Source organism: Ochotona princeps, chromosome 11 (assembly GCF_030435755.1).
Source record: "Ochotona princeps isolate mOchPri1 chromosome 11, mOchPri1.hap1, whole genome shotgun sequence".
NCBI lineage: Eukaryota > Metazoa > Chordata > Mammalia > Lagomorpha > Ochotonidae > Ochotona > Ochotona princeps.
Window position 1 is genome coordinate 9,080,994 of NC_080842.1, and position 24,883 is coordinate 9,105,876.

At 40.8% G+C, this 24,883-nt stretch overlaps 1 protein-coding gene across 1 annotated transcript in view; it reads right to left on the reverse strand.

The window, feature by feature from the left end:
• Positions 1-24,883, reverse strand: part of UNC5D (unc-5 netrin receptor D) — a 543,052-nt gene that overhangs the window by 45,167 nt on the left and 473,002 nt on the right. The window contains exons 9-11 of the mRNA XM_004592710.2: positions 23,677-23,862; positions 19,747-20,124; positions 14,774-14,858 (exon numbers count right to left, since the gene is read on the reverse strand). Coding sequence (XP_004592767.1) covers positions 14,774-14,858; positions 19,747-20,124; positions 23,677-23,862 — 649 coding nt within the window. The remainder of the gene's footprint in view (positions 1-14,773; positions 14,859-19,746; positions 20,125-23,676; positions 23,863-24,883) is intronic.

Below are 24,883 nucleotides of genomic sequence, written 5' to 3' on the forward strand. Positions count from 1 at the left end.
AAGTGCTCCTAAAAGAACTATTTAATTGCTTTCGGAGAATCATCCCCCTGGTTGAACATATTGTTTAAACATATGGGAATTTAGGGAATTATTTAATGCCAAATGAACTGAAATTCACTAATTAGATGAACTCTCACACTCATGGAAAATAGCAAGATTTCTTCCAGTTATAACTTACACAGCACGAGCAGTCGGAGCCAGTGCTTGTGAAGCTGGGTATCAGGTAGAGACTGGCATAGGACCTCGGCAATGGAACAGGCACTGGGCATGTCTGTAAGTGCAGAGCATGTGAATCAAGATTTCCAACTCATCTGTATACCATGAAATTAATCTGTGGGTGTAGGTCGCTCTCTGGTGAGAGAGCTTAATCTCCCTGTTTCTTTGCTGATTAATAATAATAATTTGCCCTTTTCTGCCACCTTCTATCTGTCGCAATCAGGGAGACAGGCAAATATTAATTAAGGCCCTCTGCACACCTGTGGAGGCAGGTGTTAATGGCAGAAGGTCACCAAGAAGTCAATCAAAGTGAACACAACAAAATGTGTTTATTTCTCACAGCTTTCTGTCCTCTGTAGGCAGACTGCGCCTCTCTGATGCCATTAGGAGATGTCTGGCTCTGGTGACATTCCAAGGTGAGATGTGGGTAAAACGTAGCCCAGCAGGGGTCACAGATACAGAAACAACACATTTGAGGCTAGAGGGGTGGGGATAGAAGGCTCCAGTTAGGGGTAGACAAACATGGGCCTTTGTCAGGAAAGCACAGATGGCATGCGTGTGTTTTCCATGTTTCATCATGCATGACTAGGCAGGACTTGCCAACCCTGCTGTGAAAAAGTAGGTGACACATTTTTCTAAAATTGTTGCGATCTAAAAATCAGTAACAGCAGAGATTTCAGAAGTGTAATATGAATTAGTTCAGTGTACCATAAACTCTAGTGTGACTGTTGCAAATGCAAAAAGCCTTATTTCACAAGATATGGAGCACTTTCTCTCTGAGATTTATCCATCTGTACGCACCTGGGTGCATACACACAGTCATCCATCGAGGACTCCCACTAGATGTCAGGATCCATGAATGAGGGGACCAAATCCTACATATGCGTTAAGGGGTCCTCCAAAAATTTATCAACATGACCATTATTTTAAAAATATGCAAGGTTTTTCCATTTTTTTTTGCACACAGAAACTTATAACTTAAGACCATTTTCATGAATTTCTTGAAGTATCCTGATATGCTTTTTCTTACATGTACAGACATAAAGATTGATTTATAAACCAGTCACATCAAGAGATTAGCAATAAAATTTACTAGAAAAATGACCATCATGAATGTTACACAAATGTGGTTTCTTTTTTTTTTTTTTTTTTTTACAAATGTGGTTTCTTTCTCAACATGCCTTTCTGTACTATAGTCATCCTTTTTGTGATGATGCAAGATGATTTAAAGCCTAGAAATGAGATTGTGATTTAGTGTTAGACTAGTGTATCAGGTCTGTTCAACCATCACTGTGATGAGGCAACAGTGCATCTGACAGACCACTAGCAGACAACTGCATGTAACAGTGTGGACATCCTGGACAAAGCATCAGTTGATGTTCCAGACAGGATGGAAGGCAATTGGATGAGATTTCATCTCATTACTGAGAACTGTACAAACTTAAACCATAGGATTTATTTATTTCTGGGATTTTTCATTGAATATGTTCAAACCAAAATTGACTGAAGGCAACTGAAACCACAGAAAGCAAGTGGATAAGGAGATATACTTACATACAGTTAGAATATTGTGTGTGGCTCCAAAAAGATCAATACTTAAAGAGCTAGCTTTTATTTATGTAGGAATACTGCTTTCTTACATGGCTAATTGATCCACTTGACCACAAATTTCAAAACCTTAGCAATGTGCATCATGGGAACTGAATGCACCTTGGCAAAGATACTCACCTCATGCTCCTGTACTTGCTACTGCACTCTGTCCTCCAACTCAGCAGCATGAGTGATCTTGCTAAAAATGCCAGTTGTCCCTACTCAAGGAACTGCTGCTATCCCTGCTGTGCAGGGTGCTGCTTCCCCCTGACCCCCATTAACAGGATTTAGTTCCTTTAAGCTCTTCAGATATTTGCTCAAATGACTCCACCTAATGCAGTTTTCCCTGATCACACTTGGGTAATTGCAACATTCCCTATATCCAAAGGTAATCTTTGCTTTGCTTTTTCTCCTCAGCGCTTAATGCTTCCTAATGTGCTAACCCATTTACTTAACTATTTTTGTTTGGTCTCCTACAACTAGAATGTAAATGTCATGATTCTTCGATTCTTTTTGCTGTTGTGTGCATCACTGGGTTCTCAGTGCTTGACAGATGCTTATTTTAAGCACTCAAAAAATATTTGTTGATAAGGGCATACGGAATAGCTTGAAGGATTTTTACTGATCAACTCTATTTCAGCATCAAATATTGGTAGTACAGACTTATAATTAGCTTATAATTTATTGAGTAATATAAGAATGCAGAAAACATTGACATGAATGAATTAGAAAACTCTTCCCTACAATGGAAAACCAGCTATAAATGTAGAAGTCTATCACTTAGCAATCAGTTAATATAGATGCATTACTGTTTGGCAATTGCATTGATACAGGGAAGAATCATAAGCGAATGTGAATGTTTTGAGTGAAAATTTTTAGAGTAACTCAGAATTATTTACATGGTCTCAAAGTATCTCCCCAGAAGGTGTTTCCTCATTATAAAAGGCAAAAACAAGGGAAAACCTTAACAGATAGCCTGAATTTTGAAAGTTTCTTGGCAAACAGAAGCTGACATCACTGTGAGTTTCCTTTCACAGTGTACCACCCAAATCATGCAAAGAAACATCAGCCAACCATGGCCTGAAGGACATTCTGTGAAACACCTAACGAGCACTTTTAAACGGTCTCAAAACAGACTCATGAACTGCTTCAGAGTAAAGGACCAAAGAAACAAGACAAAATGAACCTGGAATTTTCATCTGCGTAAAAGGAACATGACTCTGCCAAAAGGTCAACAAGAAGGATGCCTGTGCTGAGGTAACCGTGATTGAGCTGTGCTAATTTGTTAGTTTTCTGCTGTGATCATATAAGAGGATCTGCTATTTGGGAAAATACATACACTAAGTTAACTGGGACAAAGGGACATCTTGTTCACATGGTTGAACAAACTCTATTCACTTGTTTACATGCCAATACTCACAAATAGGAAAAAAATACAGAAGATATAGTAAAACAGTAACATTGCTTAGGATGGCTGAGAATGCTTTATGTTATTTGTACAACATTTCCTTTAGTATAAAATTGTGTCAAATAAAAGAAGTGGGCTAGAATTTAGGCACAGCAAGTTAAGCTGTGGACGGCAACACTGTCATTCCATATGAGATCCAGTTGAAATCCTGGCTACTCCTGCCAGTGCGTCTGGACAAACCCCAGGTGATGGCTAAAAGACTTGGTTTCCTGCAATCCATTTGGGAGATCCAGAGGGCTTTCCAGTATTCTGGCTATAGACTGACCCATTCCTGACTGTTGAAGTCATTGGGGAGTGAGCTCTCTCAATAAAAATTTAGATGAAATAAAGATGACCCTGGGGGATTTTTTAAAGCAGTTTTACAGTGCAATTTGTAGGGCCACTGACCACTGAAGGTGGAGCTGCTGCCACTGAGGGTGCAAAGCACATCACATGGCCACTGACTGATGATCCACAGTGCCTGTCTATGCAGCAAGGGACATAGAGGGTCAGGCTGAAGCAGGGCAGCCCAAGGCAGCAACTGCTAACCTTGGCAGCCTGGGGCTGTCTCCTTGTGCATTTTGCCTTTTTGCACTCAATATTTCTTGACCTGATGGTAGGCTTGGAACATGTCATTTTCTTCCAGCACAACAACACGTTTCAGGTTTCGAGATGAGGTTTTTCATTGTTGCTGTTGTCTGCAGTGGGACGCTGGGTAATTACCATTCCCTCCTTTGCTCCTGATGGTCTGTGTTATAGATTAATGCAGGTTTGATCACCTTCACTCAGTTTCATTCTGGGGCCCAGGCAGGAGAGTAATGATAGCTTTGCTATATCAGGCCTGGAGTCAATATATAATTAAGTCATATTTTAATAGAATAGACATAAAAGGCAGGTAGATGAAAGCTGTAGTCTTAAAATAAAAGCTCAGAATATGAGGTAGATCCAGCCTCCTACAGTTCTTTAACAAAACAGAGTTTTAAGTGTTACTGTTTTTTTTTTTCCTTTCATTAAAATTTTCTTATTTTGACTTAGCGTGTTTACATTGCTGTGGAAAGAAACCAAACTTTCAGGATTAACTATTTCTGTTGCTTTCTTTGAATCGGACACTTGCCTCCTTCTGCCCAAAAATCTGATAAACCTTGAGAAAATTACTTTGTAGAATTTCTAGGACAGCTGAGCTCCCCCAGTCCTATCACCCCCTTTAAAATGTATTAATGTATTTGAGAGAGATTTATTCATTGATCTTATCCACTGGCTCACTTCTCGAGCGGTTGCAATAGCCAGGCTGGGTTGGGCCAAAAAAAAAAAGGGGTTCAGGAACTCTATCTGGGTCTCCCAAGTGGGTAACAGAGACTCAAGTCCTTGAGTGAACATCTGCTGTTTCCTAGGTACGTGAGCCAGGAACTGATTTGTAAAGAGTATCTGGGTCTAGAACAAGCGACTCAATATGGGAGACAGGCATGCTTGGCAGTGACTTAACCCAGGACAACACCATGCTCACCTTGGGATGTTTAAATCAGGCTTTACCCTAGTCAGTCTCCACACCACACTGGGTGTATGTGTCCTACTGATTTTAATTCTGGTAACTGATTTTATATATATATATATATATATATATATATATATATATATATATATAAAATATATTATATATTTTTATATATATATAATATATTATATATTTATATATATAATATATTATATATTTATATATATAATATATTATATATTATATATATATGGTTTCAGAAGACAGACTGTAAGAGAGACTAGGGAATGAGGATAAAAATGGAAAAACCAGGGTGAACGTGAACAGAATCTCTGTCACACACACTCCTCTTTTCTGTAAGTGGCTCTAAAGTTGCAATGTCGGTCTGAATGGCAAGGACAGCTTATTTAACACAACATTCCTGGGCTTTGGCTGGTGTTTCTGGGATAAGGTCCAGGAAGCAGCACTTTTTTCCTTGTATCCCTTACCTGAAATACAACCTTGACACTAGTGTTTGAGAAAGTTGTGTAGTTCTTAAGAAAACGTCCCAAGTAATACTCTGCAGTAGAGGCTTGGAGGTCTAGGCAGAACAGAATAGCCTTCCCAAATAGAATATGGATGTCAGCCAAGCATAAATACTGACTCTGAAGTTCTTGATATAGATGATACAGAGATGGAAAGTTCAATGTTCAGGGACTGTTGGCACATCTCCTTTCTCTATGTATCACATGTATTAATAAGCAGAGATGTCAGATTGGGGGGTGAGGGAGTATTGATTAGCAGCAAGTAGCAATAATGTGATAGTACATCAAGTCATTATATTCTCCTCACTGGGGCAGGGAATGGAACAGTTAGAACACTGGATTACAACAGGCAACAAGTGCAGTTCACTGCAGAGAGACACACATATGGCATGACTATCAGCGGGTTTAAAGATCTGGATCACCCTATCAAAAATAGGATCACAGAAAGCAGAGATGGTGCCAAGGGGTTGGGGCAGGGAGAGGACTGGCATACACAGTGCTGGGAGGTTCTGAATTTGCTGAAATTTGAGCAACACCATACTGAGACATTAAGCTGCTTGCATATGTTAACCGGCTTTAGTTTACACACACATTCATAGGGTGTTTATCAATTAATATACTAAAGGGATCACAAATCTTGTGTAAAGTGTAAACCACCAGTTCCTAGACACAATTTAAGTCTCATCTTGCATGCAGTATTGGACTTGTTTTTCAGAAGGGAAATGATGGCTCTCTCAGAAAGTGAGTGCAGAAGAGAATATGGGATCTAGGCATCGGGCTGATGTGACATTTTTTGTTATCTGCTCAGCTGCTTATTCATTCACATTTCAATGGGGAGAACAGCTTTTTCTGAAAGAAATCTAAATCCTATCTCCTAGAGTCACTTCACGCTTGCACAGCACAGGATAGAGTGGCTTGTTCGATATTCACTTTGAGGCACAGCTGGGAATAAAATCCACTGCTTTATAAGTGGTGGCAGTAGGATGGGCAGGGGAAGGAACAAAGAATATTCTCTTTGGCATGTATTCTCCAAAGATGGGAGGTTCCAGTTCAGTTTTGGCATGAGAACTTACAGTGTATGGAAGAGACATTGGCAAAAGCCTTGGGAAAGCAGAGATGGGAAGCACCTGGAGTGATCACCACAGAAGTTGGGACTTGTTGGCTTCCGTCTCTGAGCTGGGGTATCTCAGAGCTAGAAGGAAAGGTCAGCTGGGCTGTACTTCTCCTCGCCACTCCTTTGCCCTTTTCAGCTTCTCAAGACTGCCTGTATTTCACAGCTGCAGGTTCTGTCTCCCTTCAAGCCAACATGATGTCTCCCAACCAAACCCATCTTTCAAGCCTGACACTCCTGAATCTTACCTAATTCAGGATAATTTCTGCTTTTAGGATCTTAAGCCTTGTTCGCACCTACAAGGTCTCTTTTTCCACGGGAAACTGTAAATGCATGGGTTATGGACCTCTTTCGGATGTCATTTTTTAGCTTATTATGGAGTTTTCATGACTAGGTACCTCTCTGCTGCTGTCTTTGATTATTTAAAAGAAAACTGAGAGCAAGAGTGAGGGAGATTGAGATCTTCAACCTATTGATTCACTCTCCAAAAAGTTGCAACAAACTCAGGAACCTGGAGCTCTATCTGTATCTCCCATGTGAGTTGGCAGGAGCCCAAGGACTTGGACAATCTGCTGCTGTTGCTTCAGTAGGCACATTAGCAGTGAGTTGGATTAGAAGCAGAGCAGCCAGGAGTTAAAGATACGCTCATACGGGATGCAGGCATTACAAGTAGCTGTTTCATTTGCTGGCCACGAAAGTGGCCCTGGCTTTTCAGGTTTTAAAGGAGGGTGCAGATTGTCTTAGAAAGGATGATAGCAGGGATTGCTGTTATGGTGTGGTCAGTAGTATCTGTAATGCTGGCATGCTAGTATGGGCACTGCTTCATGTCCCAACTGCTCCACCTCTGGTCCAGTTCCCTGATACTGGCCTAGAAAAAGCATCAGGAGATGGCTTAAGTGTTTGAGCTCCTGCCTCCTGAGTGAGACTGGTGGCAACTCTGGCTTCTGGCTTCAGCCTGCCCCAGTGCTGGCTGTTTCAACCATCTTGGGAGTGAACCAGCAGGTGGAAGATCACCTCTGTAACTCATTAAAATAAATGACTAAATAGGAGAAAAAAAGAAGTGGGAGTGAGGGGAGGCAGAGCTGGAAACAACCTCCATGTGGACTGATACCTTCTTTTGGTATGGTTATGAGGTTGTAACCAAGTGAAGCAGAAAGGTTGAAATATATAAACAATCTTACTAGGACAGATTATTTCTAATCTAACTTGGGACATAAAAGCAATGGCATGTACAAATAAAAATAATTACAGGTTGGGTATTTCTTTTCAACATGCAGTTCATCCCATGGGCCAGTGACTTTTCCCTGATGGAATGAAGGGATGGCTTCTGTCAGATCAATTAACAATAGTCGCAGTCATTGTTAACTAGTCTAGGGAATCTTAATTAAAGACTCTTCTGGACTACATTCATCACTTCCTATTGTGAGCTCACATGGACTTTCCGTGGATGTTTTAAGATGATCATTCTTATTCCTGTGTGAATGCTTGTGGACCAAGGGGGTGATCAGAAGGACAGTCAGAGTTTGGCATGGCCTAATTCTCAGTGCAAAAGGCAGTATTTAAAAGGACTCTGTAAAAGAATTCTTGGTCCTCCCTTTCTCTTTTTACTATTTCCTCTTACTTTGGGGTGGCAGGGAGCGATGGCATTCTATTCTAGCTTAAATGACTTTGTGCAGAAATCATTGTGATTTCACGGGGGAAAAAGAGTACAATCTTCCATGAAAGGTACATTTACCCTTCTAGGCCATTAAGACACCCTTTGATAAATTTCCCCTTGTATTACACTGCATGACACTCCTAGCCTGAAAGAATTAATGCATTTCTCAACTAGCAGCAATCGACTCCCCTGCATTAAGCTAAAGGAATCCCTCTTTTTATTATATGGGAAGTACTTCTCTTCACCATTCCCTGTACCTGCTGTATGGCTAATTAGCACCAAATCTGTTAGAAGGGGTAGGCATGTGCCACCAGTTTGATTCTTACAGAAAAAAATCTCTAAAACTGACTTAAGACATCATTTGGCACCACCACTGACCATGGGACAGACACAGTGATAAACACACACTATTCTTTCACCTCCATCACTAGACGGAAAATCCTGGCCAAGTTGACAGCACCAAGGCCTGACCAAGGTAGTCCTAAATACCCCGAACACCAGCCTACCTAGAGTCCATTGTTCACAGTTAACAACGTACACTGAAGGTTGGATCAGAGGAAGTGAGACAGGATGTTCTTTTTATCTTCCTAAGGCCTTGGATTTTAAAGGGAACTGTAAACAGGCTTGCTGTGATTGAATTAATAATTCTTTTGAGCCTGTAGATGTAGTAGAAGGGGGAGAACCCTGCATCACTGGAACACAGTTTAAATCAAATGCCAAGGCACATCTGAAAATATCTGTTATCTGTGAAATTAAAAAAAAAATAAGGATTTTTAAGCTATATATTTATAGCATTTAAGTTCCATTTGGCAGCTTGCCCTGAACTTCTTAGCTACAAAGTAATTTTGTCCTCATGAAATTTTTGGCACACAATTAATAATACATTACCATTTGTAGATGCTAAAACACACAGAAAGATTTGTTCAAGGTCATATGGGCTGTTGACGATGGGGATGGGAGCCAAACTTATCTGAATCCCTGTTTCTCCTCACTCCACCAGGTCATCAATGCCAAGGTGTGTGGTTGTACATTTTCTGAAAAGGTATGTCTGCTAACAGTCCAATGAGCCCCAGGGCTGGCAAGATCTTACTTGGTAAAGTAGAAGTTGTTAAACCAAAGCAGATTTTACTTTCAGCAAAGCTGGTTGGCCCAGTCAAAGCCCAGATTCTTGGTGTCTCACTGGAGAGCAAAACTCCTGCTACACGCTCAGACCAAAAGCTTTACGTAGGAGTTTGATCCTCCAGCTGCTTCTTGCTCTTGGTTATAAATATTACTTTTTCCTCTTATTTATTACCCATTGTATCCCAAACTTTTTCTTCTAAGTGAAAGAACTGTGTTTAATCCCTGAAAAGATATCCAAAGTTGTTTCCAGAGCAACTATTATCAAACACTCCACTGACCTTCAGCTGGTAAGTCTTTCTCTACTAATTAATCATTGCTCCCCAAGCCAGAGCTCTGAGAATTACCTTCTACTCCCTCATCACCTTGACCTCATGTTACACACACAGAAGGAGGGAGGGAGAGATGGAGAGAGAGAGAAAGCTCTTGACAAGTTTTCCTCCAACTATCTCTCAATACTTCCCTATACTATCAGTGATGGGATTAAAGAATGACTAACATATTCTGAAAGCAAGGACACTCAAAGTAGAGTGAACATAAATTATTGTCCAAATGGAGATTCATTTGAGACATAGAAGAAGAAATACTATTAATAATTATGCCAAGTAAAATCCGAGATATCTTCACATGATTCCCAAGGAGGAAGCGTGTATAATGAGGACTCAGACAGTGGCAATGGAGAGGAGGCAGAAGCTAATAATCTAAGGTGAGTATAGACATGTCTTCCAAATCATACTTTCATTAATCCCTGCCCAACAGATAATGTCAGACTCCTCCGAGGCAATCAGCAAAACTACATAATATAGTTCTGATATTTTCAGACTCATTCCTGGTCTTTCTTCCCCTCAAAATATGTAACATTATTGTTTTTTGCACACACTATTCCCATAGACTGACTTTTAAAATTCTCTTGCATGTTATAAGCTAATTGTCACTTCTCTAAACCTTTCCTGAACCTTCAAAATGGGTTCTTTTACTCCAGGCAATATTTATACATCTTTGTCACCACATGTCCTACATTGCAACGTCATCATTCTTCTAAGTAACTGAGTTTTCTCATGAGGCTTAATCTATTAGGATAGCAACGGGGTTTGGCTCTTCTAGTAATAACAATAAACTGCCCATGGTAGCTGAGCACTTGGAATAGACTTCATTTTGATTAGAAAGCTTTTCAGTAACCTGTAGTTATTAAAACAACTCAACTTATTCTTTTATAAAATGTATTTGAAAGGCAGTGTGGCAGAGAGGCAAAAAAACCAAAGAGATCTTCTATTTGTTGGTTTGTCCCCCATGTGGCAAGGATTGAACCAGGTGTCAGAAAGTGGGACAAAGCTTAATTTCGCAGCCCTCTCCTGATCTTTAATGCTCATCTCTAACATTGGTGCAAACCCATTTCCTCAAATCCTTAAGGGAGGGCAGGCATTTGACACAGCAGTGAACTGTGGTTTGGGATACTTGCAGTCCACATTGGATTGCGTGGGTTTGACTCCTGGCTCAAGTCCTAATTCCAACTGTCTACTCATGTGCGACCTTGGACATTATAGGAGATGGAGTTCTGGATCCCAGCTGTAGCCCCGCCCAGTCCCAGTACACATTTGAGGTATGAAGTAGTGGATAAGAACTCTGGGTCTCTCTGCCTTTCAAATTACTTAATTAAAAACATTACAGATTGACTGAGTCAAATGTTTGGAAAAGTATCTCAGCGGTTTATCCTAAGACATATACGTAATCATCCCTCTCCTAAGGACTCAAAGACAGTTTTCAGTATACCACTGAACCCACCTGTGGTTATTTCAAATAGATCACAAGAAATTGAACTAAAAATAAGCTTATTCTGCTGCCACCAATTTTTTTTTTGAAACCCACGCATAAGAGTTCTTCAAAGGGTTTATGGCAAACGGGCATTATGAAAACACTATGCATGGATTTCAAACTTTCTGCATGAAATCAACTTATACTTCAAACATTTTTAGGAAAAGATAGAATTACTTCTGTACAAAAACTCAGCAGAGTTCCCTAAGCATCAGAAGCCAGATAGTTTCCTAAGGTAACTCAAAGTCAGACTATTGGAAGGTTATGAACAGTTCCGCAAATCTGAAAATGTCAACAGAGATGTTGAAGAGAAAGTGAGTCCTCTCTAGTTCCTCGTAAGGTGTGTAACAGGTGAATGCCAACTGTAGTCTCTCTATTGTGTTGCTGACTGCTACACATTACTGTAACATGTTTTTGTTTGTTTGTTTGTTGAAGTACCCAGTATCCTCTTGGACACTCAGCAACAAGACAAGTGGAATCTCCTAACACCGACAGAGCACCTGTCAGATTCCCAGAACCAACCTCACCCACAACTTAGCAACACACAAAAAAGGTTCAACCAGCTGAGAGTAAGTGAACACAGGACCTTATTTTCTGTCTGTGATTCATTCCACACAGCCATGCCCTTGGGAATCGGGTGGCGAATTTGAACTAATTACATCAGTTGCAATTCTACTGAATCATCCCCTGGCTAGAACACAGATGTAACTTCAAAATAGGCAACAGGGCTGTACTACTGGTGAGAAGCTGCAGCAGAATTTAACTTCAATGGGAGTTACTACTCTATTTTGTAGATAGAGGTGATGGAGAATCACTAAATCTAATTTCCACACCTGTGAACCGAAGGGGAGGGGACTGTGGTGACCCCAGCAGCAAAGATGAAAGAAACAGAGCGACACATTTCAGCTCCAGAGACTCTGAGGCAAATGGGCTCTCTGCCTTGCACCAGTTAAGGATGGCAGGTGTACATCTTACAATGAAAATGGGTTTTCAAGTGACATTATAAAGGAAAGATCACAGAATGGCCTTTCCCTGATTAATCATGAGATTAAAAGCTGAAAATGCAGTTCTGCACAGCCTCTTGACAGGGATGGGGGAAAATACATTTCAGCTTAAAGCAAAAAAAGGAAGTTGAGAAACATGATTTTGGTGCTTGTGTGAGTAGTTTGATGCCCAAGCAAAGAAAACAAGGACTGCAGAGAGAGCTAAATGGTCTCTCACCAAGGAATTGGTCATTTTCTTTGCAGATACACAAGGATTTTAAAAAATTTGTGTGAAATAGCATTAAAAGATGAGCTTCTTTGGGTGAAAATATGTTTTTGAGTTTCATGCATAATTGAGGAGTCTTCAAAAGAGTCCAATGAAAATGTACATTATGAAAAAAATAATGCTTAGATTTGATTTTTTGGCATCAAAATAAGTTTGTCTTAGTTCTATTTTCCATGAGCTTTTTGAAGTCCCCTTGTAGGATGACCTGAGAAAGTTCCAGCAACCTCAGCAGGAAAGCACCCTTTCTGTAATTTTTTTCCCCACACGAGAATGGGAAAATGCGACCGCATGGAGCTGAAGTGTTGGAAAAGCTGTTCCTACTTCTGTCTGCCTACCTGACAGCAGTCATGAACTTACACCTTGGGCTCCCAGATACATGGAATTGGTGAAGGTAGAGTTTACAAGGTTAAAGTGGCACAGGGCAGGTCGAGCAATCCTTGAGATCTGGCTAAATCTGAGATATTTCTCTTACTTAAAACATCAGGATGTACTGAATAATCACTCTTCCCTGATGTTTTTGAGCCATTTTGTGAGTTCCTCCATGCACAATGCCTTTTGGCGCCCACTTCTTAAGAGGTAGCCTCAAGATAAATACGCATGGATTGAGGGAAGTTGTAAATGAGTTTCCTTGGAAAATGTGAAATTGCCCTAGGTTGGTTCTCATGTAATGAGGTGGAGGACACTGGGGATGGGGGTGAATATATGTTCTGTGGATCAATCATCATGTAGGAAAGTGGACGAGGAAGTTGGGTGGGAGGGTGGCCAGGAGACCGTCACTCAAGGAAGCTGGACTCAGTTCTACCTTACACAGTCCCCATTTGTATCCGTATTCCTCAGAGGATTCAACCAATTCCAAGTGAAAACAGTTGAAAAATAAAATTGTCTCTACTGAACATGTACAGACCCATTGCCTAAATAATATAGCTTACTGTTGTCATCACCTCAGGTATTACTAGTAATCTAGAGATACTGCACACAGGAGTGTGTGTGGACAAGCACACACACCATGCTGTCTCACAGAAGGGACCCGAGCATCTGCACCGTTTGCTACCTGAGGTGTCCTGGAATCAATCCCCTTTGGCTATTACTGTACTAGATATTTTTGCAGGATCATGTATTTCAAAGCATAGCTATAACTGACCATAACTTTAATTTCAAATAGGTATGGTTTCTTAAGTAACCAAAGAGAGAGGGAGGGAGAGAGAAATGGGAGAGGGAGAGAGAGAGGAGATGAGATACCACAGGGCACGCAGCTATTAGGTCTAGACACGTGATTTACTGAAGATTTTTCATTAACGCCTACAACTCTGCCAGAGCCCAAGTCTCCCCCAACTGCTAAGTAGCACTCTTTGCATAGAAGCTCCTTCCCAGGAATAAGCAGTAAAGAATATTAGAGGTCAGTGTCATCCAGCTTACACTGCGTGATCCACGAGCCTCACAACAACTGGCACAACTTTTTCTCCATTCCTGTCACCCCCTGTGCAGCACACAGCGAACACCACTGGGCACTAACAAATCCTGTCATGGAAATCGCTATCAAAATCTGTGGAAACCATCTGTTTTTCTGGCTGTTTTTCCTTCCAGTGGTTTTCTTTCATGTATTCCTCACTAACTACAGAAAAATCTATTCTAAACTAACCAAGATGTTATGGCTAAAAACACCAGGGGTATATATATCCAGTTTATGAGAGAAATTGCTTTCTAAAGAGGAGCTGGGTTTTATCTTGTGTGGAGGAAGGCAACATTTCCACAAATATTATGGCTGCACTAAGAAAATAACCAACTACTTTCATTAAAGGAGTATGTGACAAGATTTGTGTTTGTTCCTGTAATTGAATTTAATGCTGCTGAAATTTGTCAGACCTGAAAGCTATGGAAATCCATGCCATATTTTTACATAGAGAAGAAGAAATTGCCTCTCAGCCAGTATCTAGCCAGTCTTCCATTGACCTTAAAAAGGTTGTGAGGGGTGGGGGTGAAGACATCTGTAGCTAGCATCAGAGTGCATGGGTTCCACTCCTGACTCCAAACTCCTGCCACAGACATGGGAGGTTTGGATTGAGTTCCAGCTTACACTATCAGCCCCTCCCTCTCCTGGCTCTGGTGGCTATCTGGGGAGTGATCCAATGTTTGGAAGTGTTTTCTCTGTCTCTTACATTGAAAAACAAAAGTCTTAAAAGCCGTGAGTCAGTCATGATATGAGCTGCATAATGCTTAGAACCAAAGACTGCTCCAGGGATAATTTTTTCAGGGGGGCGGTCAGGAGGAAGACTAAGTGAGTCAGTGTTCAGGAAAATGCTCAGAGTAAAACCTGCCAAACAATGTGCCCTTCTCTATTTGCTGTCTCTTGTTTAGAAGCCAATGATTTAAAAATGGGGGTGGAGAGCGTACATGTTTTCCTTCCAACCAAGAGTTTTGCAATGGGTATGAGCTCACCTACACACTTGCACAGTTCATTATCTTAAAAATTTCAGATTTCTTGCACAAGATCCATAGCTAGGAGGCCATTAGTGTATCACCTTTCTTGGTCTCTCACCTGGGTTCGCCTTGGTTGATGGACATATAAATCTCCCAAGAATTCTCCTCTGGAATGGCACCATGTGGTATGAGTAAACTCACACCTAAAACAGAAAAACCCAAGAGGTTATTCACAGATTCTCCCATTATCTTATGTCTCTCACTTGTGAACCTAACAGATGGTCACATGAAAGGATTTTCTTACAATCTCTGAAATTCCAATTGCGCAATGTTCAGGCTATGTGGAGAAACACTGCTTTGTAAAGGAAGCATATTGTTCAACTGGGTACCAGAGTTGTTATTTTCTTGAAAGATTGGAAACAAATCTGAAAACATGACTGATGCTATATCAGGGTACTTAAGAACATTCACAGAAAAATGGAACTAGAAGTTTAGTTGGGTACAAACTAACTAGGTTTTTTATAATACACATTTTCCTGTGAACTCCTTGAAGACTGCTTACATTTGTGAATTCTGAATTTTTATACCCCAATAAATTTCCATTTTTCCATGCACTTCCCCAATTTGTCTATCATGTCTCTATCCACTGCTTTAAAAAGTTAACCTAGAATGATGGGCGAGCTATCTCACACTATGCTAGAACCTGAAATTGACAAATTGTGTACTTGGAAGCAAACCGAGGATAGTGTACGATATATAACCACATCTTAAGAAAAACAGAGTATGTAAGATTATCTGATAAGCTTAGGAAACGTTCAGGTCATTATAAAACCAGGAAAGTCTTAAAAGTGCACACAGAAATTAGGAATGGTTAAAACTACAAGTGCCTTCACCATATACATGTCAATGACAAAAACAAAAACCTGGTGTCTGTATTTCAGTGAAATCACATACGGTGGGCGGCCAGATCCAGGAAGCCACCTTGTACTGCATTATAAATGCTTCAGCTGTGATCTTCAATGCTGCAGAGAAAAGATTTCCCTTTGGTCAACAGTCTAGAGATGTCAGGGATTTTATTTAATGCAGATGTTCATTTACAGAAAGAAACGAAGAAACAAGTCTTTACAAAATAAAATCTCTATGCATCTCCTATTCTTTGAATATTGCCGCCCTCACTCCTTTCCTTTCATGAGAGGTAATGTAATCACACGGCAAGCTTTTAGGTTGCTGATAATTCAAATTCAGAGATGCAGGCTTTGCTGATAAAACTTCATCGGGTCTGTTAGCAGATATAGAGTGAAGCCAAGCAAAAATCACTGTGAAATCAGTTGCTTGTGATTCAAATTTATCAGCATTATTCAGTTACATGCTACTTATCATCAGTATCTCTCACAAGCACTAAGAGTGAGGCACATTTCAATTTGTTTACAGCTTCTCTGCTTCTCTACAAGAGGATATATTTATAGTTCAGACCTTAAGTCCCAAATTAGGATAACCATAATTGTCACACTTAGGGGACACCAATCGGGCTCCTCCTCACATTATCTATTCTTCCTTAATTGCATTGCCAAATAAAATGGCCTCCATCAGACACTTCCCTGTTGCTGAGCACACATAATACATAGCAATACGGAGAATATCCAGTATGTTTAGATCTCCACCTGAATGCACACAGACCCTAGAATTTTGTCTGTGCACCTTCTCTTTGTTGCTTCTGTTTGGAACTCCCCAGGCTGTGATGATGACAGAGACATGTAGCTCTTCTTTCTTCTTTTTCAGGAGACTGCCATCAAGCAGTGATGTCATTTGACATCAGTCATGTCTGGGACAAAGTAGGAACATGACATGCATGTGATCATGAACACATGAATAGGATTTGACATTCTTAGTGAACAAAGGTAGGCTCTGAGCCCACACATCTTCTGGACATCACCCCAGCAGCCTGGCTACGTTACTCCAGATGGGAGCAGAAGAAATACATTTCAAGATGCCTGGGAAACTGCTAGTGGAGCAGATCACATCTCTTTCATCCTGGCTTAACTCCCTGCTATCTAGATTGAAATATTACTCATAATACTTCTCCACTCAACTTGAATCTACAGGATCACTGGAGCTTTAAAGTGTTTTCTCTCCCTCTGTCTCAGTCACAAATTGTACTATCTTTCAAACACGTTTCCCTCAATCTACTTAAATGTGTAATTTGTATGTTGAGACTAAAAATGATAGACTGATACAGCAGCAAGGGTCATGAGAGGTAGCACTGCTGGGGGTAAGTTATATATTACGAAAAATGAGAGGCACGGCAGGAAGCTTTTATGCTTAGGGTCCCTTAAAGGAATATTCATCTCCAATATGCCATTCACTCATTATCTCTGATTATGATAAAATATGCTTACCTCGAATTCCACCTGCTACTCTGACAGCCTTTAATTTGACATGACAGAACTACTTGTCTGAGTTTCTTATTTCATATTTTACATAAAAAATGATTTGCAGAGTGTAGAGAAGGCTTCGAGAAATCATTGCTAGGCACCCAATAAACAATTTGGAGTGGATAGGATAAAGCAAAACACATTTCTGTGCTTTGCTTGCTGTACGCCTGAGTTCCCCAGGGCATATTTTGCATTTATGTTCTGCAAATAACAGCATATGTTTCAATTCTCCACACTTTTCCTCAAACTCCTTCACAGCAAGCAGCTTCGATCTTGTTGTCCAGTGCCCCTTGTCAGAAACCTTGAAAATGATCCCTTTCCATGGAAAGTATTTGGGAAATACTGTTAAAGCCACCAGCATTTTCAGTTCCCAGTATGTGTGCTTCTCAAAGCAGGAGTGAAGAAATTTCTGACTCATCAGGATTTCATCTCCTTTCATGAATCTTAACCACATGTAATCAGTAAATGGGTTGGTCTTGCTATCTCCTTGACATCCGTGTAAACATGTACTCTGACACAGTAGTCCAGGAGGACAGGAAGAGGGACAAGGAGTACTGGTCAACCTATTTCACCACCTACTGAGGCCTCCTGGGTGTCAAGCCTGAGTTGGCACACATGTTCAATAATACAACACAGAACTCTATGTGATTTGGTTTACATATCGATTCTTGGAGAAACCAGGGAATGCATCTTTTATTTTTCCTTTTCTAGGACCCACATTTCAAATGTATTGATTTTTACAGGATACATAACTGGCAAACAAGGCCTACTCATTAAATCTCTGCCCTGCAAGATTCCAATGGGACAACTACCACTGCAAACATACATTGTATGTTGACCCATTCACATATGTTCGAACCAAGGTACTTATAGCATCCTAAACACTTACCAGGAAGACTAAGGAAAATTTGAAGCTTGGAAGATAAAACCATTATGAGTACCGTGCTACAGCAATAACTGAAAACAGTAACAGACTTTGAAATGGAGTTTTTAAGGGAATGGTGGATGTAGTAGAGAATAAGATAACATTCATCAACTTAAAACACATCAGGCTAGTCCTACCACAGATTTCATTTGATGAGATAGAATATTTGAATTCAGAGTTTGGTTCAGCTTCATGCTAGAGAAATATCTGTTAAGGTCCTACTGGCCCTGACTCGATGCTGACTTGTCAGGTACTCAAACATGCAGAACCAGTGGCCTTTCTCACTCAGCAGATGACAGAACTGCCTGATTCAGCACACTACCTGGACTGCAGTGCTTAGAATTCAGAGGAGAAATCGACCTCTTCTGCCATCCACTTAGGTCTTGGGTGGTAGCTCTGAAGAGTCAACCCACAGATTAGATGTAATTTTCAAGCAGATGTGGACAGGACACCTTGATATGCTCTCAAAATATTCTCTCCCAAACAAAAGGGTGAGAAAAGGCAGTAGGTACAAGTTAACTGCACTTAGGATTTGCAGTTGCAATTGAAGTTTGAATTCCAAGGGGCAGCTCCACAATGGATCTCATCGCTGCCTGTCATCAAACAACATTATTAGCAAAATTTGTGGTTTCTAAAGATGATGAACTCTGAGCATCATTTCACTAAATTCTGATTTTTTAAATTTATTTATTTTTATCTGGGAAGTAAGATTTACAGAGGAGGAAAGACAGATCTTTCGTCTGCTGATTCACTCCCCAATTAGCCACAATGGAAGAAGCTGCCGATCCAAAGCCAGGAGCCAACAGCTTCCATTGGGTCTCACATGTGAGTGCAGGGTCCCAAGGCCTTGGGCTGTCCTCGACTGCTTTCCCAGGCCACAGGCAGGGAGCTGGATGGGAAGTGGGGCTGCTGGGACACAAACTGGTATCGTTTTGGATTTTGACTCATACAAGGTGAGCTTGTCAGTCACTAGGCTACTGCACTGGGCCCTAAATTCTTGAATTAGAAACCTGAGAGATACTAATAGGTGAATCAGGTGTGTATATGAACATGGTACTTAGCAGTCATGCCAAAAAAAAATGGTTTCAGTGCTTCCTCATCATGTTCTCAGTATTTCAAAGGTATTTAAACCGTGGAGACCAAACAAACCTCTTGTGCAAAAAAGACTACCAGTTCTGTGACTGGTGTGACAACTTAATCTGAGTAATTTTCCACATCAAAGTGCCAACATCCCATATAGGTGCTGATTTGTGTTCTAGCTATTCCACTCTCCATCCAGCTTTCTGCTGTGGCCTGTGCAAGAAGTAGAGGATGGCCCAAAGCCTTGGGACTCTACACCCATGTGAGAGACCTAAAAGAGCCTTCTGGCTCCTGGCTTTGGATTTGCTCAGTTCCAGCCATTCAGGCTGTTTTGGGGGAGTGAACTGCCAGATGGAAGATGTGTGTCTCTCCTTCTCTCCGTGAATCTGCCTTTCCAATAAAAAATAATTGTTTTTAAAAGACTATAAGTTCTAACAGGACATCATGTGGAGTGTTGATTCTACACATCGAGAACGCAAACCACAGGGCTGGCTTGGTTTGCTGAGTAAATCAGCTTGCTGGTGGAGGGAGCCTCAGTGTTTGATGCTCTGAGAAGGAGATGGTAAATATCATAAAAAGAATCTTATGAGACTCAATTACATACAAAGTGGTTTGACAAACAGCAGAAGACACACACACACACTTGCCACCCACCTGTATTGGGCATGACCAAGCGTCCCCCTAAATGGCCAAACACACCAGTGGTCCTCAGCTCTGTCCTGGTGGGAAGAGATGACAGGTTCTGGATGTAGGGAGCTTTGTTTCTGGGATGCACTGTAGTAAAGCTCCGGTTGTTTCCATGGGGAAAAGTTCCTGAGTGATTCTTGCCATGGTACTCCGCTCTCTCTGACACGCCCAAGGAGACCATGAACGAGCTCTGGACTTTGACTTTGATGTCTGACAGAGGATTGAAGAGTGAGGACTCTGTCATGAGCTCCTTATCCAGAGGATCCTGCAGACAGATGGGTCCGCTGTACGTCCGGCTTACGGTCAGGTCTGGTTGCATGGCAGAATTTAAAAGTAGCGAGTTACCTGGTCAAAGAAAAGTGACTTGTTGCTTGGAAATTGAAAGCACCAGAGTTAGCCCTTTGACTCTGCTTCTACCAATGCCCAACCACCTGTGTAACTGGCATGTGTTTCAATCAGAGCCAGCTTGCTAGGTTCACCCTGGGTTATTGGAACAGATGTCACAGTGTTTTCATCAGGAGGTTCAGCCTGGACCATACATTCTTTGTATGCCATTGAGCATAGTCTTCCATTTGGAGAGACCTTTACAAGCTCTGTGTTTACGACAGGCAACTAACTCCAATATTGTTATGATTATTTGAATGGGCAAAGTGAAACTTCAGCAGGAAGGGTATTTGGAAAACCTTTTGTAGCAAAACTCACACCTCTTTAAAAGACATGGACTGATACAGTGTAGTGACTGGGCAGGGCTGTTTACAATAGAAACTGAGTCCGTTCCAGTACATTTCAAGTACAACTCATGGCTATTACTGGGGCTTGGAGGCGAGGATGCAAAAGGGATGCATTCTCAGAGGGTCTTCTAAATCACTCTGTGCTCTTGTAACACATCTGTCACTCTGGAACAAAGAAAGATTCAGATCCTACTTGGGGAACAGTGTAGAATGGCTTCTTCCCAACCTCAAAATGAAGACAAAAAGGAAAAAAATATATCTTTCTAAGAGATTGGATTCTGTCATCTGTTGGGGTTTACCACATTTTTTTTCCAAGTCCAATATTATGAAGAGATGCAGTAATATTTTCTGCTGATGAAATAATGTCATTTATTAGAGAATAGCAAAATAACCTCGATCGCCAACCTCCCACCTGTCTCAGTCCATCAATGTGACATCTTAAATTGAAATCCAAACCATTATTAAACTGTTTTCGTTTGAGGCCTGAGAAAAAGGTTGGAAGTATACTTTTGAAAATGTTGCAGTTATATACCATATTGTATTAGCCACTATTATTTTTCCATTTTCATAATTTTTTGCAGTGCCATTAGCAAATCTCTAACTCTGGCTTTTCCTATTACTTATTCAGATGCTCCAAGATTCCAGAATAAAATAAAAATACACAGATGAGATGAAGTCACACTGTGGACTTCAAGGGGAAAAAAAATCCCTTGTTGATGGAATTTTTTTCCCACGCTTTGGGCTGCTGTGTCAAGAGATAGGCCTAATCAAAGAGCTGTAATTCTTAAAGAATAATACTGAGCTCCACAGGTTGTGACCTTACCCCTGTTTATGATCGTTGCATGCAAGAGGAGTAAGGAACAGATCATTCTACATCTAAAGAGAATTTAGAACAGGAGTTCCTATCATAGAGACCACAAAAATCATACCCCACGTCTCCTGGCTATTTGACCTGCAGATTCTACCTTCTGAATTAAAAAGTTTGGCCATCTTAAAAAGTTCTTGCTAGCTCACAGAACACAAAGACACAAAAGAAAAAAAATCCTGTAATTAGGACATGAGTGGAAAAAATGTCTGGTCATAAAAGCATGTCTATCTGGGAGAGTTCAAAGCTGAAATTTAACTTGATCAATGCAAGTTTTCTCTAGAGAATCTTTCTCAAGGCCCTAGGTTGCCCCAAGAATGACATTTCACTTAAAGCTTTCCCTGTTTTTCTCCCAGGGGTACCACATTCATTGCTGGAGAAGACATGTTCTAAGAGAGTTGAGGTGAAAAACATACGGTCATCCATGTTGAACACATTATCCTCCATTGGGGAGGTGGAAAATCAGCTGACCACAAGGCCATTTATTCTTTCAGAGATTCACAACACGTGTAAATTCTGAGAAGTTCCAGCACACAGATACCTGTAAGCTTAGGAAAGCTGGCATTCCCCGCCAAGTTCAGGCCAAGGAACTTGCCACTCTGATCTGCTCCCTGGTACTCCATGCTGGTATCTTGGGCCAGGGTCAAAGGAAGTAGTCAACTTCTAGAACTGTACTCACTCAATCAATGAGCACTTTTCATGGGCAAAGGAATAACCACATTTTTTTAGGTGATTTCAGCCTCATAGGAACATTTGAGGTAGATGTTAGTGCCCTAACACTATAGCTGTATAAACAGACTAAGGAGTGGGGTTCAGTCTAGCAACTGAGATACCTATTTCCATATGTGAGTATCTGGGTTTGAGTCTCAGCCCCTGTTCCTCATTTCGGCTTCCTGTTGATGTTGGTTCTACAAGGCTGAAGGTGACAACTTACGTGGTTGGGTCTCTATCATCCATATAGGAGACATAGAATCTGGCTCTTCCATCCCTGGGTGCCACAGGGCATTTGAGAAGTAAATGGTAAAGTGTTCTGGGACATGCTATCTTTAATTTCATCCCTTTCCATCTTTCTCCATTTCTTTCTTATTTATGATTTTCAAATTTAAAAAATGAGGCTTACAGAGGATCAATGATTAACTAGATTACAAAGCTAAGTTTTAGACTGAAATAACGGCTGACGTCAAAGTCTATGAACTTGGGGCCTAAACTGTCTCTCATATTGATGTATTCCTTCAATTTTTAAGTGTTAAAGTCTAAGATATTCCCATCTTCTCAGTTAAAAGGGTCATATTTTCCAATTTGTCACATAGCATAAAAATAATTTTCTTGTTACATTTGCTTTTGATTAAATCAACATACTGAGCTAAGTGCTCACATTTAGGGGTTGTTTTATACTTGAAGTTCCCGGGAATAAACAGTGAGAAGACGGCCTCTCATCCTTGTTATCTACCTCCTTTTTATTTCCAGATCATGCTGAGGTTTTCCTTTTAGGAGTCTGTCAATCCCAGCCAAGGCTCTATGCTATGGGGTCCATTGACAGCCAATAAAGAAAAATAATGAGACAAATGTAGCTGATGAAGCCCCAGGTCACAATCTTTTCACTCAGACAAGAGATGACCTCATTTGTTCTCAAATAAAAGCCATATAGGTTTGACTCTCACCTCACAATCAGGAATAGATTTGGTTCATTGAAGAGAATTAAATGTCTGTTTTGAAAATAAGTACAGCTATAGCTTGAAAAGAAGTTTACATTCTCCCACAACAAAAGATGGCTTGTCCTTGATAGAGTTAATTTGATGGAATTGTTTGTGTCCTGGCTAAATGACCCATCTTAAACCCTCCAACATCCTTTTAGTTATTTAAAACAGAAGCAAAAAACAAAACCCAAAATGCCAAAAAACTAGTCTTACCTCATAAACAGGGTAAAAAATATGTCTGGCAGGTTGTGATTTAGGGGGTGATCTTCAGTTTTGAGTAACTGGTATTTTATGACACTGTGAATTAACTAAAATAAGAAGTTGCAGAACTTGGGATATAGTAATACCTGGCTAAGTTCACATAATATAAAAAAAGACATCTTATTTAAAATGTTGGTAATGGTAAACAAAGTTCCATTTGACCCCAGTAACCAAGGACCTAAGCAATCAGTTTACCGAGCATGATCTCCTCACTTAGGCATTCTGGCAGCGGCTCCCACGGCGAAGAGCTACTTTCACACAGGGCCAAGGAGAGCAATGACGTTCCTGTGTGAGCGTAGCCTGCCATTCTGGGGATGAGATGTTGGGGGCCTATGCCGCTAACCTTGACGGACCGTTTTGAAGTTGAAGGTCTGGAAGCCACCTGTCAATGCAGAAGAGTCGATGACATCCACGCCATAGTCACTCTGGCTCCGTCTATAGAGGGTGACCCCAATGACCAGGACGGCCACAGCCACGACGGCAGCACCCAAGCCCGAGTACAAAGCAATGTCGCTGGCATTCTCAATGCCTGAAAGACACAAGAGAAATCCTCAATGACTAATGTGGGCCTAAAGCCAAGGCACCCTCCCCTGTCTTCACAGGACACAACATGAGATGCTGTTGGATTTTGGAGTGAATGCTTAGAGAAAATGACATATGCAAGCCAGGGCTAAGTTGTATGCTGTTTCACACAATAATGTTTCTAAAATGCCCTAAATCAATCAAAGCGATGCTAGCCAAGTATCTCAACTGCATTAAGGTAGCTTACCGTGTAATAGAGTCTTGCAGAGAATCAATTTTATAAAGAAAATATTTTTTTCCATTTAATATAGACAACTCTTTATTTTAGCAAGTCACATTTATCTGAAAAGTATTCTTTTCGTTCTGTGGGAAGAGCATCCTACATACAATGACAAAATATGGGTGAGCTGATCTGTTTAGATGAACTGGGGCACATGCATTGCCAGAGTGCTCTAGGACAGGGAGGTCACACAAAATCTAGGGATCCACAGAGAGAAGACTAGGGTAATAGGAATTTTAGTTTTGGCACAAAAGTGCTTAGATTTGGAGGACACTGACAGCATCAGTTTGGGGATATACAACCATTAGGAGAGGTTTTGTGCTGAGAGGAAGGTCTTGGTCCTAGGTACAGCTCTGTCATTGGTTAAGGTTTTCTGACACTGTTCAATGCCAGGTTCTGGGATTTATTGTGACTGAGGACTTGTCTCTAATGGGGACACATGCTGTTTCTCCCATACCTCTCCTACTCCATCCTATCGAATGCATGAGCAAAGCAAAAATAAAAGCGTTAGTTGGAATTTAGAGTATAGGTGGTCCCCCACCCCCCAAGATATGCTGTAGCTGCTTTCCCTCCCCCCTTTTTTCAGATGCACATGAGGGTGTGGCTCATTCATGAAGCAAAGTTCTAATGCCTATGCAGTTCAGCATAAGCAATTTTTGCAAGGCAACATCAACCTAAAAGAGGTGTAATCTTGGAAACTATGTGGAAATGGAAGGTGGCAAATGCTAAGTGCATAATTAATCTTCCT